Genomic DNA, 21014 nt, shown 5'->3' with positions numbered 1-21014 from the left:
GGGCTCTATCGCTGCTGGGTTTCGATTTAAACGTCGAATATGTTCCAACCGAAAACTTTGGGTATGCAGATGTGTTCTCTCGGCTAATTAGCAATCACATGAAACCTGAGGAAGAGTATGTCGTCGCAACCGTCAGTCTGGAAGAAGAGATTCATGCAGGTCTTGAAGAGTGTTTCACGTTCTTGCCAGTAAACTTAAAAATGGTCTGCGCAGCTACCAAAAGAGATGCAGTTCTCCAACAGGTGGTGCAGTTATAAGAAAATGGCTGGCCTCGCAAGAAATGCTGGGTAGGTCCATGCGAACAACTCTCGATCTCCTGCGACCACCTGTGTTCAGAAGTACATCCGAAAAACATGTTTGTAAATATAACGCTGGATGCGCGGTAAACGCAAAACTCTACTCCAACGCAGAGAAAAGAAAGTGGATACCATAGGTGGAGTCAATTACAACATTCACCTCGATAACCAATCGGATAGGAGAAAACTGATTCTTTCACACGTAAACCAACTTCGACCTAGATTCAATGAAACTGTTAAACCGTTATCAACGCCAACCCCATTGGAAATTTTGGTGGATGAGTTTCAGCTTAAGCAACCGACAATACAGCAGACTGATAATCAAAGTGACAGTTCTGTTAGTGATGAGTTCTACGAAGCAGAAGCTGACTTAGTAGAGTCCAGCCAAACATTACAGCCAGCAGAAGTACATATTCCTAGACAAACCAGAACCCGTCATCTTCCAAAGCGCCTGGAGGATTACATTGTAGGTGAGTCTTGAAGGGGGAGATGCTACCACCCCTGTAGCTGTAGCAACCCTGTTCATTAATTTTTGGAGATAGCAACTGTTCGGATAGAATCGAACCACTTTTTTGCAGCAGTGTTGATTTGCACAGCTCAAAAATAAATAGTTTCGCCTATATTTTCCTTCTTGCACGCCACAAGTTCCTCTACCAATTTGCGATCTTCCAAATTGCCTATCTCAGCGCACTGTTTTTGCCTGCTATTCGAATCGATCGTTTGTGTTTTTTTTTTATATTTTAATCTCTTCTTTTCAGGTTACATACAACAGGTGCTGCGGTCGAGGTGAATAAATCTTCGACTACTATTAACTATGCCTTCCGAACTACTTCTGCTTTGCAAACTAAAGTGTTTTAATTTTAATTTGCACTAATAATTCGCAATATAAATTTGTAAATCTTTAAACTTTCTCACTCACTAATGAAAACTGGTTTTTATCTTCGTCCCTGTTGTTCAAATCTCGCTGTCAGGCAGCTGCCAATCTAGAGGGTACATTCCGTCTTGCCGTCGGCGCTTACACCTTCGGGCCGCACTGTGGGCGCAACATACCCCAGCCCGTAACGTCCGGTGGGTCCTCAAGAAGTCCCGGATTTACCGTCACGTACCTCGAGCACCGCCAAGTTCCCAACTGCACGACGGAATACTCCTCCGGCCGTTCTGACGTTCGCTTGCCTGATCCGCCCGTCCGTTCCGCTAAACACCTGTTCAACGATGCCTCTGGTCCAGCACTTCCGGTTTTTCCCGTCGACGATGAACACCAAATCGTTCACTACCAACGGCTACTGATCGTCGAACCACTTCGTCCGCTTGTTAATGGTGGGCAAATATTCCTTGGTCCACCTTTCCCAAGTCCGGTTAGCTACGTCTTGGGACCGCTTGTAGGCATCTCGCAGAGCTTCTGCAGCATTGATGGAACTATCTACTCTCATGTCCGCTATTGTGACCGTTCCCCGGAGAAAATGGTTCGAGGTGATCGCTTCTTCATTGCCTGGCTCTTGAGGCATGTACGTCAGCGGTCGAGAGTTGATTGCATCTTCCGTCTCCGCTAGAACCGTTAGCAGCACTTCATCCGTGAGGGTTCGTCCATCGTCCAACGCCTTCAAGCTTTCCTTCACTGACCGCACCATTCGCTCCCATATTCCGCCCATGTGCGGCGTTGCTGGTGGATTGAAATGCCATGCTGTCGTTACACTACCCATAGCCTCTGCACATTCGTAGTGGATTTTCCGCATCTCGTTGGCGGTACCTCGGAAGCACGTAGCATTGTCCGAGAAGATTTCTGCCGGTGCACCGCGCGCTTTGCTGAACCTTCGGATGGCCATCATGCAGGATTGTGTAGTGAGTGTATGGACGACTTCGAGATGCACTGCGCGTATGGCAAGGCAGGTGAAGACTGCGACCCACCTTTTTACCTTTTCCGGCCAATGACGACTTCGATGGGACCCAAATAGTCTATGCCCACCGCACTAAATGGCCGAAGATAAGGCGTTGTTCGCTGTATCGGAAGCGGACTCATCCGCGGAGCAACTGGTAGACATCGATGCACTTTGCACCAAGTGCACTGTCGCGTTATCTGAGAAATCGCACTTCGGATATTTGGGATCCAGAATCGCTGGCGAAGCTCGTTTACCACGGTCTCCTTATTGGCGTGTCCGAAGTTCGCATGATAAAATTGAATCAATTTCCCGGTCAGCCCATGCTTCCGCGGTAAGATGATGGGAAATCTCTTATCGAACGGTATGTCAGTCGACGTTTCCATTCGACCGCCCATTTGCAGAACACCGTCCTGATCCAGGATTGGTGTGAGCTTGTAGATGCTACTGGATTTACCCATCTCCGGCGAACTCCTCCGCATTCCGGTTCTTCACAAACTGGGCTGAACAAGGAGAACTTGTCGACCCAAAGGTGGCAACATCCATGATATAGACACTTGGAGGATCTTGAGGATTTTTGCGGAAGAGGAATCGTAAAAAGCGCTTATCTTGAACGATCATTTTGAGCTGGTGATATATTTCACGCACATCACCACCAAAAGCGATTCTGCGCTCTCGAAAACCGATTAAAACGGACATCAGAGGTACAAGCATGTCTGGTCCCTTCAGCAATTTGGAATTGAGGGACACCCCGTGTACTGCAGCAGCAGCATCCCAAATGAGCCGTACCTTCTCAGGTTTTTTTGGATTCCGGACAACGTTTAAGGGAAGATACCACACTTTACCGGTTTCCGTGTTGGCGAGTTCCTCCGCCGTTGCCACGTGAGCGTACCCCTTCTCCAGGTACTCTTCGATTTGTCGGTGGACGTTTTGACGTAGTTCCATGTCCTTCAGCAGCCTCTTCTCCAGCTGCTTCATCCTTTTCAAGGCCATCGGATAGCTGTCGGGAAACGTCGGATCATCTGTGTTCCAAAGAAGTCCAGTCTCGAAGCGATCCCCGATTCGTTTGGTGGTTAGCTCTAATATCTTCCGCGCTCTTTCATCTTCAACAGATTCTCGCGGCACGCTTACCACTGATTCCTCCAACGCGTAGTGGGATTTAAGGAGGTCGTACAGGGTTTCGTTGGTGACGTCTTGATGTACACCTAGGTAAGCTCCGCTCGCTTCAGCAGTATTTGTTTGCCTCGGGCCGTAAACTGTCCAGCCGAGTTTACATCGCACTGCAATCGGATCCGCTACTGAACCAATCTTCGCCTCAATCGGGGCGAACGTGTGGATGTTGTTCAACCCGATAAGTATTTCCGGCCGTCCGTTGTACGACGGGATAGGTAGTCCGCGCATGTAGGCGTACTGGTCCGAAAGTTCTTCTGCATCCAGTTTTTGTTGGGGCAGCATCAATTTCCCAACTGTACGCACGGTTTTCAGTAAAAGCTTTTCATCCGCATCTAACGCCGACACCCAGAGGTTCAGCCGCCGGGACTCTTTCTCCACTCGTGCGATATCGGCAGTCCATTTAATCGTGAGCTTCTCCGCGACGCCGACAGCTCCCAGCCGGTCCACCAAGCTTTTCTCCACTAGCGTAACTGATGCTCCCTCGTCTAGGAACGCGAAAACTGTAACGGTCCGTTCGCCGCAATGAAGGTTCACGGGAATCATCCGGAAAAACGTTACATTGTCGGCCCGAATATGAGCGCTCACTACGCCTTGCACCGGATGTAGGAGAGGATTGTGGGCTTCTCTGCACTCACCGACGTTGCATCGCAGTTTAAACTTGCACTGGGCAGTTCCGTGATCGTTGAGGCACACCTGGCAAAGCTTGAAACGATCAACTATCCTCTTCCTATCAACATACGGCAGCTTCTTGAAGTCTTCACAGTACCGTAATCGATGATCCGTGCGCTCACACCCCTGCATGGCTTTTGCTTCTTCCTCTCTTCGTTGCCGGCCCCACTCGTGTACTCGCCATGGTTGTAGACCGCACCTTTCTCCTTGACTCTTCCTTTTCCTAGCTGAGCTTCCGCAACGGGTTTGCTCAGCGGCTTGTAGTCCAGGCACACGTTTGCTTCGCAGGCCTCCGCCACAATTTCTGAAATAAAATTGGTGAAGGTCCGTAGTGTCACCCGCTTTTTGCCGCGTTTGTAGCGCACCCACTCACGCTTGTCGTTGGCGGGAAGTTTATCAACTAAGTCCTGAATCAGTAGTGGATTCACCAGATGCTGCTTCAGCTCAGCTGCTTCCAGATGCTCGCAAAGCTGCTCCACTGCGGTCCCAAAGGGAACGAAGCTGGCCAGTTTTCCCGCCTTCGACGACTCTAACTTCCGAACCTTCTCAAGATGGCATTGCAGAAGTTGTTCCGGCCGACCGTACAAAATGCGCAACTTCTCGACGACTTTTGGGACCGATTTCGGGAGAAGTAATTGTCCACGTACCATTTCCAAGGCTGGACCTTTCAAGCATTCTTGAAGTCGAACTAGGTTCTCAACGTCGCTGAACCCACACGCTTCGTTGGAAACTTGGAACGAACTGTAAAACAGCGGCCATTCCTCCGGTTTTCCTGAGAAAGTGGGAAGTTTCTTAGTGACCCCACTTCTCGCCGCCAGTTGAGCTTTAGTCGGCCCCGATCGCTGCTGCCCCTGCCTATTTCGGTTCGTTTGGTCTGTTTTGTCCTTCGGCTTGATCTTTTCAGACTTTTCTTCCTCTACATCTTCGCCGTTTTCGTCTTCTTCTTCTTCACTGGAACTTTCGTCTTCACTGGAGGCATCTTCTTCGTCGTTTTCGTTTTGCTCGGTGGACTGTTGTTTTCCAAAGGCTTTCGGCATCTTCAACGGCTTTCCGGAACTGCTTGGTATTGGAACGACCGAAGACAACGATTTTCCCAGCCGCATTCAGCTTTTGCATCTCTTCGTCTAGGCTTGCCATCTCGTTCCGGAACTCCTCATGTCGTTCTTTCATTAGCCGAACCTGCATCCTTCTCTCTATTAAAACTCGTTCCTGACGAGCATATTCCTCTTCTTCTTCCTCCTCACGAAGTTGCTGTTCGAGCAACAGTCGCTTCTGTTCCAGAGCTCGCTTTATCTCTTTTTCTTTCCTCTTTAGCACCGCCTCCGCTTCCATTTCTTGTTCCAACCGTTTTCGATTTTCCTCCATCTCCTTTAGCTGTTGTTCCACGGATTTGGCGATTTCGGGTTTTTTTTTTACCGCTACCCTTGCCCCTTTTGATTTCCTTCTCCTTCCTGTATTTCAGAGCAAGTGCTTTGCAGGACTCAGCCGTGCAGAACCACCTTTTATCCAACTTAGTCTCGTCGACAATACCCACACAGCGGTTGTGGTACCAAGATTCGCAGCCGTCGCACCCAATCATCCCCTCATTGGATGTCGAAATCTCGCCGCATGCTGTGCACGGTGTTTGCGTGAGGTCCAGACCTGGCTCGGCAGATTCACTCATGGTGATTTGAAGGATTTCTGATCCGTTTCTCTTTTTATTTATTTTTGAGAATGTTCGGATAGAATCGAACCACTTTTTGCAGCAGTGTTGATTTGCACAGCTCAAAAATAAATAGTTTCGCCTATATTTTCCTTCTTGCACGCCACAAGTTCCTCTACCAATTTGCGATCTTCCAAATTGCCTATCTCAGCGCACTGTTTTTGCCTGCTATTCGAATCGATCGTTTGTGTTTTTTTATATTTTAATCTCTTCTTTTCAGGTTACATACAACAGGTGCTGCGGTCGAGGTGAATAAATCTTCGACTACTATTAACTATGCCGTCCGAACTACTTCTGCTTTGCAAACTAAAGTGTTTTAATTTTAATTTGCACTAATAATTCGCAATATAAATTTGTAAATCTTTAACCTTTCTCACTCACTAATGAAAACTGGTTGTTTATCTTCGTCCCTATTGTTCAAATCTCGCTGTCAGGCAGCTGCCAATCTAGAGGGTACATTCCGTCTTGCCGTCGGCGCTTACACCGTCGGGCCGCACTGTGGGCGCAACAGCAACACTGACACCAGTGCGTTGGACTCGAACACGAGTTAGTTTTTAATGAGATGCGAACTTCATAGGAGCAAACCAAATAAAGGATTATTTGTTACAGTAAATGTAGTGTTTATTTAACTGAAAACACAACGATTTGAAATATGCTTAAGAGACTCACTGTAAAATCACTGCAACGAGATCGGTTGTGTGGCTATTGTGCGTAATGTCCAGATTACACCACAATTTGAAAAGCACATTCGACTCTACATAAATGGAGAGATCATTAAAAATATATTGTATTTTAAATCTGAGTAAAATTAATTTGAAAATATGACAGAAAATACGAAAAATATGACAGACTTGTATATTGGCCAGATAAAATATCATCACCTTGTGTCAAAAAAACCTTTTTGAACAACCATTCAACTTCATTTGTACACCAAATAAACAACCCAAGGAATCAATTTTTGTGTCGTTCCATCGAAGATTTCTTTGGGATTTTAAGTTCCTACGCTGCAAAAATAACTGAAAAACAACGAACAACGAACAGTTGATTCAAGAGATGCATTCGAAAAGTCGATGTGAAGACCGTACAACGCTCTTGTTCCGGCCTCATAAGAATATTTCGTTAATCATGAATGTATCTTCATGAGAAATAAATCAGTATTCGTTCATCCAGCTTTTCTGACAGCAGTAGAAAATAGTTCCAAACTTTTAGTTGTCAGTGACGAAACTAAAGGTACCAAGTAAAAGACGATTGTTTTGTGCTCATTGAGAGAAAGAGCGAAACAAAACGAAGTTGATATTAAGTCGGGTTGAAGACGAAGTTGAGTTGCGTCATCGTCGCTTGACGATGCACTCATGAAGGTGAAGATTAAAGGGCCTGGTTGTCACCCGCTTTCAAATATAATCGTCAACGTAATTCCAACTGTTGCTCGCTTTTTAATGTTTTGAAAAAGGTTTGCGTTGAATGGTTAATCAAATCGATGTTTTGAAAGGAATTGTTTCTCGCTTGTTACAAAATGTGTTTCAGTTGACGTTTTCCAATATAGTTTTACTATGAATTAGTGTGTAACTAACTAAGGCATCGTACACAAATTACGTAAATTTAGATTCCAAACCCCCTCCCACCTATGTAACGAAAGGTAACGTTCGACATGACTCCCCCCCCCCCTAAAACTACGTAACGCTGATCAGCCTAACCCCCCTTCAAAATTTTCAATCTCGAGCAAACATCACAGTTACATAACTGTCTCTACTACCGCCCCTTCCTCTTCGTAACAATAAGTAACGCAGACTCAACAGCTCTCCCCCCACCCTTCACGCGTTACGTATTTTGTGTACGACGCCTAATGAGCAACTGCGAATCTCAACTCCCTAATAATATTTTAGAGGCTGCCTCAGGCAATTCGTAAACTGTTATTCGTATGTTCATTGCTACTGGTTACTTCTGTTCGAAAAGCTTGTATTAACCTCTAATTACATACACACGTGCCTCGGCTAAAGCAGCTTATTTGAATAACATTGATCCATACATTCGACGAACGTGACAGCCCGTTGTTCCCCTGTACACCCAATCAAACTTAGGTTAGCCCCTAAGTCCAAATGATCCGTAAAGCAGGCATCAGCATTGTCGAGCAATAAATACTCTTCTATCCCCGATTCTCTCAGCCCCGGGGGTGTGCACCAGATTTAGCACCCGTGACGATTTTGTTAAGGTCTGGCCCATCCAACGATTTATATTTAGTAAAGCTAGGTCCAGTCTGGTTGCCCATCCCATACACCCCGCAACAACCGGTAAAAGGATTCTCTGATGCCATACACACACAAAAAATAAAACCCGCGCCAACCTGGTGGAAATATCAATGAAAGCATAAATCGTTTTCGGCAAAGATTTTGCTGACACATGCACGCAACCGAAAGTCAATTCCGTTGACGGGGGTCAATGAAGCATTATATCGGCTTCGGGTTTCGGATTTCCCGGACAGTGTGGTAGTTTTTGTGGGTAAACCTGTCCAAACTGCAATTAGTTTAGCTCAAAGATGTGGGAGAAGCTTTAAACGATGGAAATCAGCTCTCGCAGAATTGAAAATATTCTGCATACAAAGCAGTAACTCTTGAGTTTTCGATGGTTGTTTAAACTAGCGAAAACTAAATTCAAATTAGTTTTTAGTACTGTGGAAAAGTTACACTGTTGGCTTGGAATACGGCACTTTTTTTACTGTATAGTTTCATTCCCTCGCATTGATAGACAGGATGGAAAACGGCGAAGGTTGCGGGTCTTGTTCAAGCCTGTCGATGGGTGAGAGTTAATTGTGTGTGGTGCTAATGTTACTCCCTGGACCCCTATGTGAGGGAAACGGTTGTTAAATGCATGATGGAGCGAAAATGATGATACATAGCACAAGTAACAGTCTGCTAAAGGTTAATTAGCGGATCGTGTGAATAGGTAATTGTTCCGTCAATTTCGATGTTTAGGCTGTACTGAACAGAACAATAGATATGCTGGAGACTAATTATGGTTTCTATGTAACATGACTACATGTTTCATTCGAAAAATTTAACATGCAACAATTTGCTCGCAGCCACATTATGTTTACATCTGAATATTTTGTTTTATTTAAAATGAATAATCCAACAATGAGCCAATGTTTTGGATAATAGAAAACTGGAAACATCGAACTGTTCCGTAAACGTTGAAAAAATTCGAGAACCTTTGCAGAGCAAACCAACATCGCGAACGTGGCGGAGAAAACGATAAACCGAATACATTTCCTTCTTTCCACACTTTCCTGCACTTGCTGCTAGGTAAGACGATCGAAAATCAAATTCGAGCGAGATTGAAATCCAGCAATGTGGAAAATTCAATTCTGCAATACCAACATCTGCTGGCGTGTCTAGTGACGCGACAGCAGCGGGAATGTTTGCGGGAATGAAAAGGCTAGTGCCTCTCGGGTGTTGTTGAGGGCAGAAAAAAAGTTTACAGTCTAGGGTTTAAAGTGCGAGATAAAGAAAGTTTAAACAAAACTACCTTTAGTGCGGTTTAAGGTGCTGTATAAAAACATCATGTAGGTACTTAGAGAAATAATTTCTCTGGTGACTAACGTTCAATTTTTTTTTCATATTATTAAAATTTAACTTAGCATTCTAAGATTGCCTAATTATCATTTAAAATTGTTTCAAAATATTACACTAAATTATTTGTTTAACATATTTGACAACTATATATTTAAATTTTTCTACTTGTAAGACATTCTTTACATTCTTGACATTTTTGACATTTTTAATTTCGATTTTGTTCTTTTAATTGTATTTTTCGTATTTTAGAATCCGTGCCTTCGAATTTCAATGCATTTTGTTGCAGTATTAAATTCTTTGCTACACAATTTTCCGACTATAAGTTATACATTTTAACCGTCAACTTTTCATTTTAATCTGATATTTCTTTATGCTATCGTTTAAACTTTTTCATTTTTCATTTTTCGATTTTGAATTTTCACATTTTTCAAATCGAACTTTTCCTTAATGTTTTGCATATTGACTTTTACTGTTTTTGTGGTACGTTAGCTCCACTTCAAACATCCAACAATAAACCCAGCTCGCAGAAACCAATCGAGAGTGTTTCACTATTCATATGTGTCCCCAAGTACCACAATTACCACAACATATTGCAACTGAAAAGGCATAAAACACAACCATGCCAGCCAAACATGGTTTGTGCTGTGGGCCATCGACACCACAAGCAGCCCCCAAGCTGGCACCGGATCGATATACTGCCCTACTCCTGATGATTCCCGATGCCTTCCTTCCCGGCTTCAGTTCGCCATGTTTGCGGTGGCCTCACAAGATATTTCCCAGCTCCGGACAAGCCTGACGTCATCTGCAATTACCCTTGTCTCTCGCAGTTCCGCCAGACAGAAGTCGGGATCCGTAACCGGGTAATGTTTCTGCCCATGACATGAATGTGAAATATTACACGCTCATTTACTGTCATTGAATTTCAATAAGCAAATTAGCATTCCACTTTTTCCCTCTTCAAAGTCATTGCGGGGAGCAAAGTTTTGTTTTTTTTTTCACGGTAACTGCAAAAGCGGGTACTTGAAATAACCTCTACAACAACAACAACAGCAGAAGACAAGGACACGCAAATATAAACTTTTTTTTTATAAGCTGAATGTTTACATTTCTCATGAGAACTTTTGTTGTGCAAGATACTCGTTTAGACTCGTAATTGAGTGAGGAGGTGACATTAGCGTTCTGGAGAGTGATTGAAATGTTCACACCGCGCCACTTGTTTGCCAGAAACAACTTTCTTTTCGGCTCAAGTTGGCTTTTCGGCACCAGGATAAATTGCCCGCCGCACCATCAAAAGTAAGTTCTTACTGGGTACTTCTTCTGCCAGCGTTTTGCTTTGCGGAAAATAGGGGGAGGAAGAGCACAGCAAGCAGGTGTTCCCAACGGTGAAGGTCACCGAGTAACGAGAGGTTATGGAACAGAAATATTTATCATTCCCCCTTGGGGGTGGATGGCAGAGTGAACTACGGGCCATAACTTTTGCTAGTCCATGCGCCATCTACAAACAATACTCGTGTTTGCTTTTCGGCAGCATTTTCCGTGCATGGGGAGTTGAAGTGGTGAGAAATCGTCGTCACAATTCAGGATGCTTCTGGCAGAAATAGTGTTGCTGTACACTGGTTTATGTTCGGAAAGATAGAGAAAGGGAGGGAGATAGAGCGCACAGTGATGGCATTCTTTGAAGTATCATGGAATGTAGCGTGGAATGAAGTGCCTGATAGGCAGCCGAGACTTTGATGGTTTGATGTATGCAGCAAAGGGAAATCCATAAAATTTGGAAGTGAAATTTTATGGAATGTTCCGAATCGGGCTTAATAATTGGTGTATCTAGGTCACAGGATATTGTGTTCTTTTACTAATGCCATCTGATCTGACAGCACAATCCGATGGTAATACATACGAAATTAAGTAACAGGAGGAGGTCTCTTGTTTTATATCGTAAACAAGGGCTGAATTCAGTGTTGCTAAAATCTATGACAAGTTATTTATAGAGATCAATTTGTCTCACTGCCACTCCGTCATTTTTGTTTACAAACATTTTTTACAATTTACATTTGCACCCTGATAAATATTCCGTTTTTAACTCTAAACAATTTTTTCTCAACATATAAATATATTTTGCGAGTGCTCAGATGGAATTTGAATTTTTTTTTTTCGCAGGATGCTGAAACACGGCTGATGCGATATTCCATTTACCGATAACGTCACCGAGAGGTTCCGTATCCATATAGTTAGTAGAAGATCCAGGCCTAGATAGTGTTTTCATTACCTTTAATTCCATAAAGTCCTGGAATAATCTGATTCTTTTGTGTCGAGTGTCGAAATGAAAGCATGCATTCGAGTGTCTCACAAAATGAGGAATATCAATTAATCTACTCAGCAACTTCAACAAATTCCCGGCAGCTTAGAAATATATTTTCCATTTCGTAAAATATTCGAACCTAACGGTTTGCAACTGTCACGGGCCATGTGCTCATTGAAGCTCTATTCGAAAAATTTTCAAGGAGTGTCCATAAAAACAGTACGTATGGTCAACCTAAGTGTGGCTTTTTTGCTGAAATCATTTTTTATTGTGTCATTTAAGCCTCTCCCTGCCCACAGTTTATATTACTAAATAAAAGTAGGAGGGTGGTATGCAAGACACGACCGCATGACGTTGGACTACGGTATTTTTATATTCCATTAAAACAAATAGTAGAAGCAATTGTAACTCTAGTATTTTCTGTTAGACGTTAAAGCGCCTTAAATATATATTGTGTTTATATTTAGTTTATTTATTATATATATATATATATATATATATATATATATATATATATATATATATATATATATATATATATATATATATATATATATATATATATATATATATATATATATATATATATATATATATATATATATATATATATATATATATATATATATATATATATATACTAAAAGAATGGATCTTCTATAAAAGCGCTGTCACTTCAGAAAAAGCTTTCTTTGTAGCTGCACTACCAAGACAATCATTTAATTTAGCGAATTGGTTAAAGTATTCCTATCTTAGCAAAAAGCAAACTCAACTGAAATTGGAGACCAGAACGATCCAAGTGGAAATTCTAAGATTGGAATTTATTTGACATTAAACCGATCAAACTCATGCTAGATTGGCTACAGCCCAGCATATAATTTTATGTATTTTAAGAAATTACGTTTATTTCTATAATCAAAAAAGCAAGAACTCAATTACACGCTATTTGCGTAGTTGTTATCAAGGTTTTAGCGGGTGACAGGAAAATATATGACTTCTTTAATTATGACTTGGAGCATTTCTGAATGTTTTGTTATTTTCACGATAGAGACAAGTTTGTGTTTTGCTCTGTGTGCGAGAAACTAAAACAAAACCGCGCTCCGAAAATCAAAAACGAAAATTAAATGCTGCTTATGCAGAACTGAGAAAACTTTACCGATAATCTATGGTACTCCTTCCACCGATAATTCACGGTACCTAAAACAACCTGTTTTGATCTAAATGAAATTTCTAGTAAATAAGTGTTGATCGGCAGTTATTTTTCCTCGATGAATAAAGACTGGGTGGAGAAGTTTGAATCACTGCTGTAAAGTCGGATTATTCAATCGTGTTTTTAAGCATTTCAATACATTTAATGAAGTGTTAATAAATAAACGAAAAAATACTAAATCTCCGATAAACACCCACTATAGCTACCCACACACGTGCTATAGCAATCCATACATTCGAACGAATAAGAAATTTATTTCGATGGTATGCGCTTTTATAAGCGACTAATATTTGCCACCAATCGCTTTCTGCTGCTCCAGAAAGAACCGTCTGCTTTGCGGTCAATAAACAAATCAGAAATTCACAGTGCTTTATTTTGCCGTTTTCGTGCGAATAATTAAATAGCGTTTCAAATATTGATTATAGCCATAATGTATGTTCGGAGAAGTTTTGAGATATGGGTCATTCCATCTTAAGTGTGTAAGTGAATCAAGGTCATTATGCAAAAATTCCAATATTGGTGCCCTGCTTCGTGAGACCCTCCCCTTTTTGGAAAAAAGTGCAATTTTTCGTCAAAAAGTCTTGTTTTCTTTTAATCAAAGCTTCAAAAGCATGATGTCTAGAAATAAATTGATACATGAATTTTGAAGATAATTAGTTGGAGATTTTAAAAATATATCAATTTTGAGAGACAGTGTTGCATATGTTGTTTTTGCATTTGAAAAATGAAATTGCATTTTTCGGCAAATGAGTATATTTTGATTTCAAATTTAACAATTCCATCGTGTTCCTGAGAAAACTTTACAAAAAAAACACTTATCACCCCGGGGTATCATGAGCAAAACTCGAGTTATTGCATTTCTTATTATTATTCCGCTAATAGCTACAAAACTGGCATGATTATGGACATTCTGAATAATGTAATTTGAAGAAAATTATTCAAGAAATCCAAAAAAATAATAATTTTGCCTGGCAGTGTTGCCAGATATGTTATATTTACAGTTGAAAAATTAAATTGCTCTTTTCGGCCAATAAGTATATTTTGATTTCAAATTCGACGTTGCTGAGAAAATTTTACCCTAATAACACGTAAACGTATGACAAGTGTATGTGAGAAACACGCTGATCAATTTGGTCGGCTGTTTTCATTATCAAATACGATAAAAGCATCTATAATGGCTCGCTTCTGAAATAAGAATTCAATTTGAAATATTAAAAGTTTCTTAAAAATGCTGTAACTCGAGTTTTTCTCATTAGAAATATTCAAAGTTTCTCAAGAATGCTGTAACTCGAGTTTTTCTCATAACATATCTGGCATCACTGCCAGGCAAAATTATTTTTTTTGATTTCTTGAATAATTTTCTTCGAAGTGCATTATTCAGAATGTCCATAATCATGCCAGTTTTGAAGTTATTAGCAAAACAATAATAAGAAATGCAATAACTCGAGGTTTGCTTATACCTCGCGGTGATAAGTGTTTTTTATGTGAACATTTCTCAGGGACACGATGGAATTGTTTAATTTTAAATCAAAATATAACCATTTGCCGAAAAATACAATTTCATTTTTCATATGCAAAAACAACATATCTGGCAACACTGTCGCTCAAAATCAATATTGTTTTGTAATCCAAATTTGAGCCAAATCTGAGAAGGTCAAACATGAGGTGTGCACACTTGAGATGGAATGACTCATATTTAAAAAGGCATCTTTCCAAATTGAGATAGAAAATTTCCATTTTTGATGTGGGACTACATCTTTGTTTACTTTACTGGGATGCATTCTGTAAAATTGGAAATGAAACTGGCAATTGTTGCGTTAGATTTCAAACGTCAATAACAGCATAACCACATGATGGATAACAATAACCAATATGTTGTTGGATGGATAAAATGTAGAAAAATTTTGTAATATGCTACCTATCGATCTAGTTTCATTGCTAAGCGGTAAAATCGATAAAAAGTTTCAATGATAAATTTACGCGAATAATGAACAAATTACATGCGAGCATTCCTAGCACAGACGACGTGAATGAACACCATCCGATCCCTGTGATATTCTCTGTATCAATATCGAAACAAAAATTAACAGAGTCTTCCCGTTCCAATAGGTCAATTTGGTTTTGGTTTTGCTTTCATGAGCTTAGACTTTTTTCTAATACTTTATTAGGGTGGCTTTCTAATGTCTAATGTGATGTCTGGAAGGTAAAAGATTTCCAAAAAGTTTGAAACAATCCCCATTCTTGAACAATTTCTAAACCTGCTTTCAGAACCTAATAAAAACTGATGTCTTGAAAGAAAACATGCCGGTAAAAGCAACAGTACCAGTGGAGTAAAGAACCGCAAGTCTCTTGTCGTCTATGATTGCAGCGGTACACTTCTATCCGTATTGCAGCGGTACTATTCATATTGCAGTGGTGCACTTTTGTTCGTACATTTCTATACGTGTGCAATCGAGAAAAAACTACAATGCTGCTGTTGATGGTGATTGAATGTTTATCTCATAAATATGATTACCATAAATTACTCAACAAGAATTGTAAATTTTTGCAACGGATAATCATTCAATTTTATCTTCGATATTCACTAAATAATCGTGACCAGATAGTATCGAAAGAGTAAATTCCCAAATATACATAGCATTCATAGAAGAGTAAGAGTCTGCGAATGCTTTGGAATTTTTGGTTTATTTACTAAGATTCATTCAGAATCTCTTTTTACATTTCAAAATTGTTATATGGCACACTGAATTCTTTTTTTATGCTATTGATGCGTCCGCGCAGAAAAAGAATCCCGTAAAATATGTCGCGTACTTTTCAAAAATTCGTTATAAAAAAAGGTGACGTCGTTTTGATAAAATTATCCGCCATGTGTAAAAAAATTGTTTAACATAAAATTACGTAAAAACAATCGTGTGAAAAACAATTCAGTGTATATTATTATTCTATGCTTTACCATAATAAACGTATATTAGTTGTCTTCGTAATACAGCGAATGTAGTTGTAGGCAAATGAAAAAAAAAAATGTCAAGCAAAAAACAAAAATGGAATTATTGATTGCTACGATTTTTTGCTGAAACTTGTTAATAATTTTGTTTAATATATCTTCTTATGTTTGCCAATTGATGAACCTTTGTAAGAGCTTCCATATTATTTTGAAAGTAAGATCCATATTATAGATTCGATTTGATCAGTGTTCAAAAGGCCAAAACCATTCATTATGATAACTTAAGTAATATTGGATTTGGTTTTTGAGGATATAGAGTTAATTCTGACTTTGACGCATTAAGAAAAATTCTTGGTGCTTCTTTACCAAGTACGATAGACTTGTGCCTTGTAAATACATGTTGTTTGCACAAAAACTATAAAATAAATTAATTACGAAAATTACAACTATTTTCGTAAAAATGCTATATCTCGAGATTGGCTCATATTACCACGGAGTGATAAGTGTCTCTTATGTAAAATTTTCCGAGAAACACGATGAAACCTTCCAATTTAAAATAAACTCAGCTAAATTTGCCGAAAAATGCAAATTTAGTTTTAAAATAGAAAAATAACCTATCTGGCAAAACTTCCGGTCCAAAATAATATTTTTTCTGGATTCCTTGGTTTATTTTCTTCAAAACTCACTTATCACTATTTTTCGAGTGTCTTACGGCTATAAACAATAAAATAAATTGATTACGAAAATTACAACTATTTTCGTAAAAATGTTATATCTCGAGATTGGCTCATATTACCTCGGGATGATAGTTGTTTCTTACGTGAAATTTTCCAAGGAACACGATGAAATTATCAAATTTAAAATAAAAATGGCTGCATTTGCCGAAAAATGTAAATTAAGTTTTCAAATACAAAAATAATCTATCTGGCAACACTTCCAGTCAAAAATTATATTTTTTTTGGATTTCTTGGTTTATTTTCTTAAAAAATCATCTATCAATATTTTGCACATCTATCAATTGTAAGAAAAAGCAAAACGGAATTTTGAACAAAAATTGCCTGACTTTGTCACAAAGAGGGGGGTCCCACAGAGCAGGGGGTATTCCAATCGACACCAAAATTGGGATTTTTTCATAGTGAACCTAGATGAATAATTTCCCCAGCTTTGAGCCAAATCCGTGATGGTCGTGTCCAAGTTTATTCTTTTCCGTGGTCACTTCGTATGGAATGACCCATATGTCAAATAACTTTTTAATTTTAGGAGATAAAAAATAACAACAAACACGCATTTTTTTATGGCTGATAACTTTGTAAAAGGTTTGAAAACTCGGAAAAAAGTTATAACGAAAATTGTGAATTTCAGTACCTGTTCATAGAAAACTTTATGTTGTTCGTAATATGTAAGAAATAGAAACATGATGACTTCGGCAAAGTTTCTTGTTTTGAGATCACCTAAAATTTTGCCGAAGACACCATGCATCTATTTCAATCTGATGAAAAAATAAATTTTCTATCTCACTTTTCGGTGGATTGATCACTTAACTTCTCACATTGAAAGATGCATTTTTGAATATCTTGAAACTTTTCCGAACATGCATTATGGCTATAAATATCATTTGAATCGCTATTGAATTAATCGCAAGAAAACGGTAAAATAAAACACTTTGCACCACCAGCTTTCTGTTGCTTCGGAAAGAATCGTTCGCCTTACCGGCCAACGAACGAATGAGACATTTATTTCGATGGCGTGCGTATGATACCGGTACAGTTTTGGAATGAAAATGATGGGCTGAAATGATACCTTTTATATCGAGGTTGCGTCAGTTATTTGGAAAGTGGAAAGAGTTTAGAAAAATGGGGAATGGCAAGGAAAGTAAAACAACAACAACAACAAATCATTTGAAAAGTCAGATGGATTGTATCCGTTAGTGTCGGTTGTGCGTGGGTAGAGAGGTAGTGATTGGTTGCTCGGTATGATTTAGGCAATGGATGTTATTTACCAATTGTTCAATAGTGTATCTCAAACAATAGGTTGTTTTTCTTACATAAATTTAACCGTGTAAGAATTTCTGATCGGTTGATGCCAAAACCTCGATATTCTGAAAAAAGTGACTGATATATAAGCGCTCAAAGCCTGACCACTTTTCACTGGTAGAATTATTAGATTTTCAAATTCAGGCGCCTAACTTCGATATAGACGTTAGTCCAACGTCAAGATATCAGCAACTGCAATTTCGAATTCGCTGTATAAAGAAATACCTACTATTATATATTTTAAAAGAAGTTCAATCTTAGTTAGAATGATACAAATTTCTAAAAGAAGAACAATAAAGGGCCTAAACGAAAGGTTTGTGGTACTTCTGACTAGGATGAGACTTACATTTAATAGGTAGCTCTCTTGCTGATCGACGCTATTAGTTTCATTCGCATTAAAATACTGCTTTGCATATTAAACGCCATCCTCTAGCATTCTCCCTAGATGTCAGTCCAACATAAGTTAGTTGGAAAATCGTGTTACCAAAACGTCAACAATTTCATTTATTACACCGAGCGAGCCTTTTACTCAAGTATAAGTTTTCTAAAAAGGGTCGCTTTCTATCTTTCTACGGTCAGTTAGTCCAACTGCTGGCTGCTCCTGTAGGCGGAAGTGTGTCCGGTCTAAGGATAAGTGTGCCAGCATATTTCTCCCCATTCACGTTGAAATGCGAAACGGCAAACGATAGTCTCTAAAGAAGATAAAATGGCAATGGTCCCTCCTACGTCAATCAAACAGGCAGTTTGAAATCGTCATAACAGCCTGCACATTGGAGTTTTTTTTGTTGCAAGAAGAAGGAAAAGAGGAAACAAAAAATATCATTTCCAAATCTACGCATACGGTTTCCGTCCAACAGTGATTTCGAGTGACCCTGTATCCTTCCAATTCGAACAGATTGAAAGCCACTTGCATTGTTTATTTCATTCGTTGCCATTTCTGTCGAACCTGGTTGAAGACCATTCATCGGTTGTGTGTAGGATTTTTCGACCCTGCAATGGATTGGATAGGGTAGCGCGGCGGTGACATGGAATAAAAAACTGCTACATTATACGACAAATGTCTCCTGCATAGCAGGGAAACTAGATAAAGTGGCCCTTTTTTCACGGCCAATTTCGGCGGGAACTACTTTGTACGCGTTGTGAATAATGAGCGGTCCTTGGGAACCCACGCCTGGCAGGGAATCAGCATATTTTTGACGAGGGAAGAGAAAGTTGAAAACTATAGGAGCGGAAGTAGTAGCGGTTCCGTATCCGCGCACTAAGGCGTAATTGTACGGTTGTTTGTGGATGACGATTTGCTCTCGCTAGGATAACTGTGACGGTGTTTGCCAAAAAGTGCCACTCGACATCGGAAAGCACCCCGAAGACATTAATCATCGCTGAAAAGTGCACCAAGGGGGAAATGCTTTCGGGGGTCGTAACGCCTCGTAGTGTTTGCGCTTCGAGGGATGCTCATTATGTTCAGAAGTTTGTGCTTAGAACATTCCTATTAAAATTTTGTTTATAATTTAGAGAATTGATTTCTGTATATTGTGATCATTATTGAGAATCGTTACAAAGAGAATTGAAACTTAATTTTGTTCATCCCTAGCACTGTGAGATGATATTTCGCTAACAACTGTTAACCTAGAAACCCCAAAAATGCCATCCACTTCCTCTCTCTCTCTCTATCGGCTAGTATGTTTTTACCAAAGTAATGTGACACTTGCTATTCCCTTTCCGCGTACTATTATCCGAAATTGATGGGATATTCCGGATTGCCGGTTGGAGGCGCTGAGTGTCACACTCTCAGTGCTACAGCACTGGGTCGCCATCGTCGCGCTCGGTGAGGGGCAAAGTGGTTGCGGCGACAAAATTGTTTCATATGGATGGCTCCTGGATGGTCGTTTGTTGGTTCGATTATACAGCGTCGTTAGCTGGTGCGAACTACGATGTACGACGCACGGTGCCGAAATATTCTATTGGTAAGGATTTCACGTGGGAGACCGATTGCTACCCCCCCAAGAAATACGTAATTAATCACCAGTCACGAAGCGTGTAGAGTAGTGGTGGCACATCTTTCCTGAAAGCTTACAAATCCTCTGTTTCTTGACAGGGAAACCGGAACATCTAGGGATTCGTCATCCAAAATAAGGTCATGTGACAGCTGAAACATATTCATTTAAAATTTTTTATCAGATTTGCGAGTTTTCAGCATCAATCGATCTAAAAAATTGCCTACAATTGTTATCTGGAACAATAAATGTTTTAAGATTTTTTTCAATTATCTTCTCCAATATCTTCAATTATAATTCTTTTCGTATGTTCAAGAACTGTTTCAAACAGATTTAAACTATCATTTTATGAAAACATTCGAACATGAGCATTGCTCGTGACGTTCCATCTGTATTCTGTTTTAATAGCTTTTCCCTCCGGAAGATACGTCAGATTTATACTCGTGGTACTCTTGTTCCGTTCCGCTGATTTACTGGTAACTGCAATATTTTATTGCATTCGAACTTTTACACCACCGAGCAAGAAAACTGGTGGTGCTCTAGCAAGACACTCACAAGGTGTGGCTGCAAAGAAAATTGCATCCAGCAATCCACGAGGAACACCCGCAGATAATAAATTTTCATTACTCGCTACAATCGAACGAAAAAGCAATCTTCGCGTGTAGTACATCAATTGGGAGACGATAAAGGGATATTGTACCCCTTTTGTTGGTGTATCCACACCAGCATAATTAACATTTACGTTACTCGAATAGTTGTACGGTCCAAAACGTGACCGTAACCACTTTTAAAACAGTTTGTTATTGCTGTTTATCGGCTGTTAAGCACCTAGAGCGGATCTCCATTAGTTGGAATTTTATTGGTCACCGATAACCATGCGTCTCCATCATTAGAGCTTTCATAGAATTTCGTTTGGAAGTTATGGAATCTACCTTAAATCAATGTTTTCAATTTTTAGAAGATATTCAACTTGTTACTCTTTCTACAAAACAAACGTTCAGCCCATCTGAATTCCAAGCTAATAAATATTCTCGGAAGGCATCGACACAATAACAATATGGATAACTTAAATCGCTGCGAGCTCGGCAATGCGAGCGCTTTCGGTAAATATTTGGCCAGGTGCAGGCGGTTCCAAGCGAGGTCGTGTTTTATTCGACGATCGTGTGGATTAGGATACGAGCGGCTGTAGCTTTCTGGTTCCTTTCCCGAATCGAACTCGTTAGAAAGAGATTTTCGATTGACGGCTAAAAG

The 21014-nt window shown here is 40.0% G+C and overlaps 2 protein-coding genes across 8 annotated transcripts in view; one reads left to right on the top strand and one right to left on the bottom strand.

Annotated features, from left to right (window-relative positions):
* LOC129726828 (FMRFamide receptor) overlaps positions 1 to 21014 on the top strand; it is a 274529-nt gene that overhangs the window by 160835 nt on the left and 92680 nt on the right. The gene's annotated exons all lie outside the window — the stretch shown is intronic.
* LOC129729097 (uncharacterized) lies at positions 2624 to 5115 on the bottom strand. The gene is made up of 2 exons (XM_055687578.1): positions 4105 to 5115; positions 2624 to 4036 (listed from the first exon to the last, which is right to left on the bottom strand). The coding sequence occupies exons 1-2, from the start codon at positions 5113 to 5115 to the stop codon at positions 2624 to 2626; spliced, it is 2424 nt and encodes an 807-aa protein (XP_055543553.1).

Source organism: Wyeomyia smithii, chromosome 3 (genome assembly GCF_029784165.1).
Source record: "Wyeomyia smithii strain HCP4-BCI-WySm-NY-G18 chromosome 3, ASM2978416v1, whole genome shotgun sequence".
NCBI lineage: Eukaryota > Metazoa > Arthropoda > Insecta > Diptera > Culicidae > Wyeomyia > Wyeomyia smithii.
This window is presented reverse-complemented; position numbering and strand designations above follow the sequence as displayed.

Bases quoted from the DNA above. Each gene is read 5' to 3' on its own strand.
- LOC129729097 (XM_055687578.1), bottom strand. From the start codon at position 5,115: ATGCGGCTGGGAAAATCGTTGTCTTCGGTCGTTCCAATACCAAGCAGT. The intron at 4,037-4,104 runs GTGAAGACTTCA...AAGCTTTGCCAG, and splicing joins GGATCATCGATTACGGTACT to GTGTGCCTCAACGATCACGG.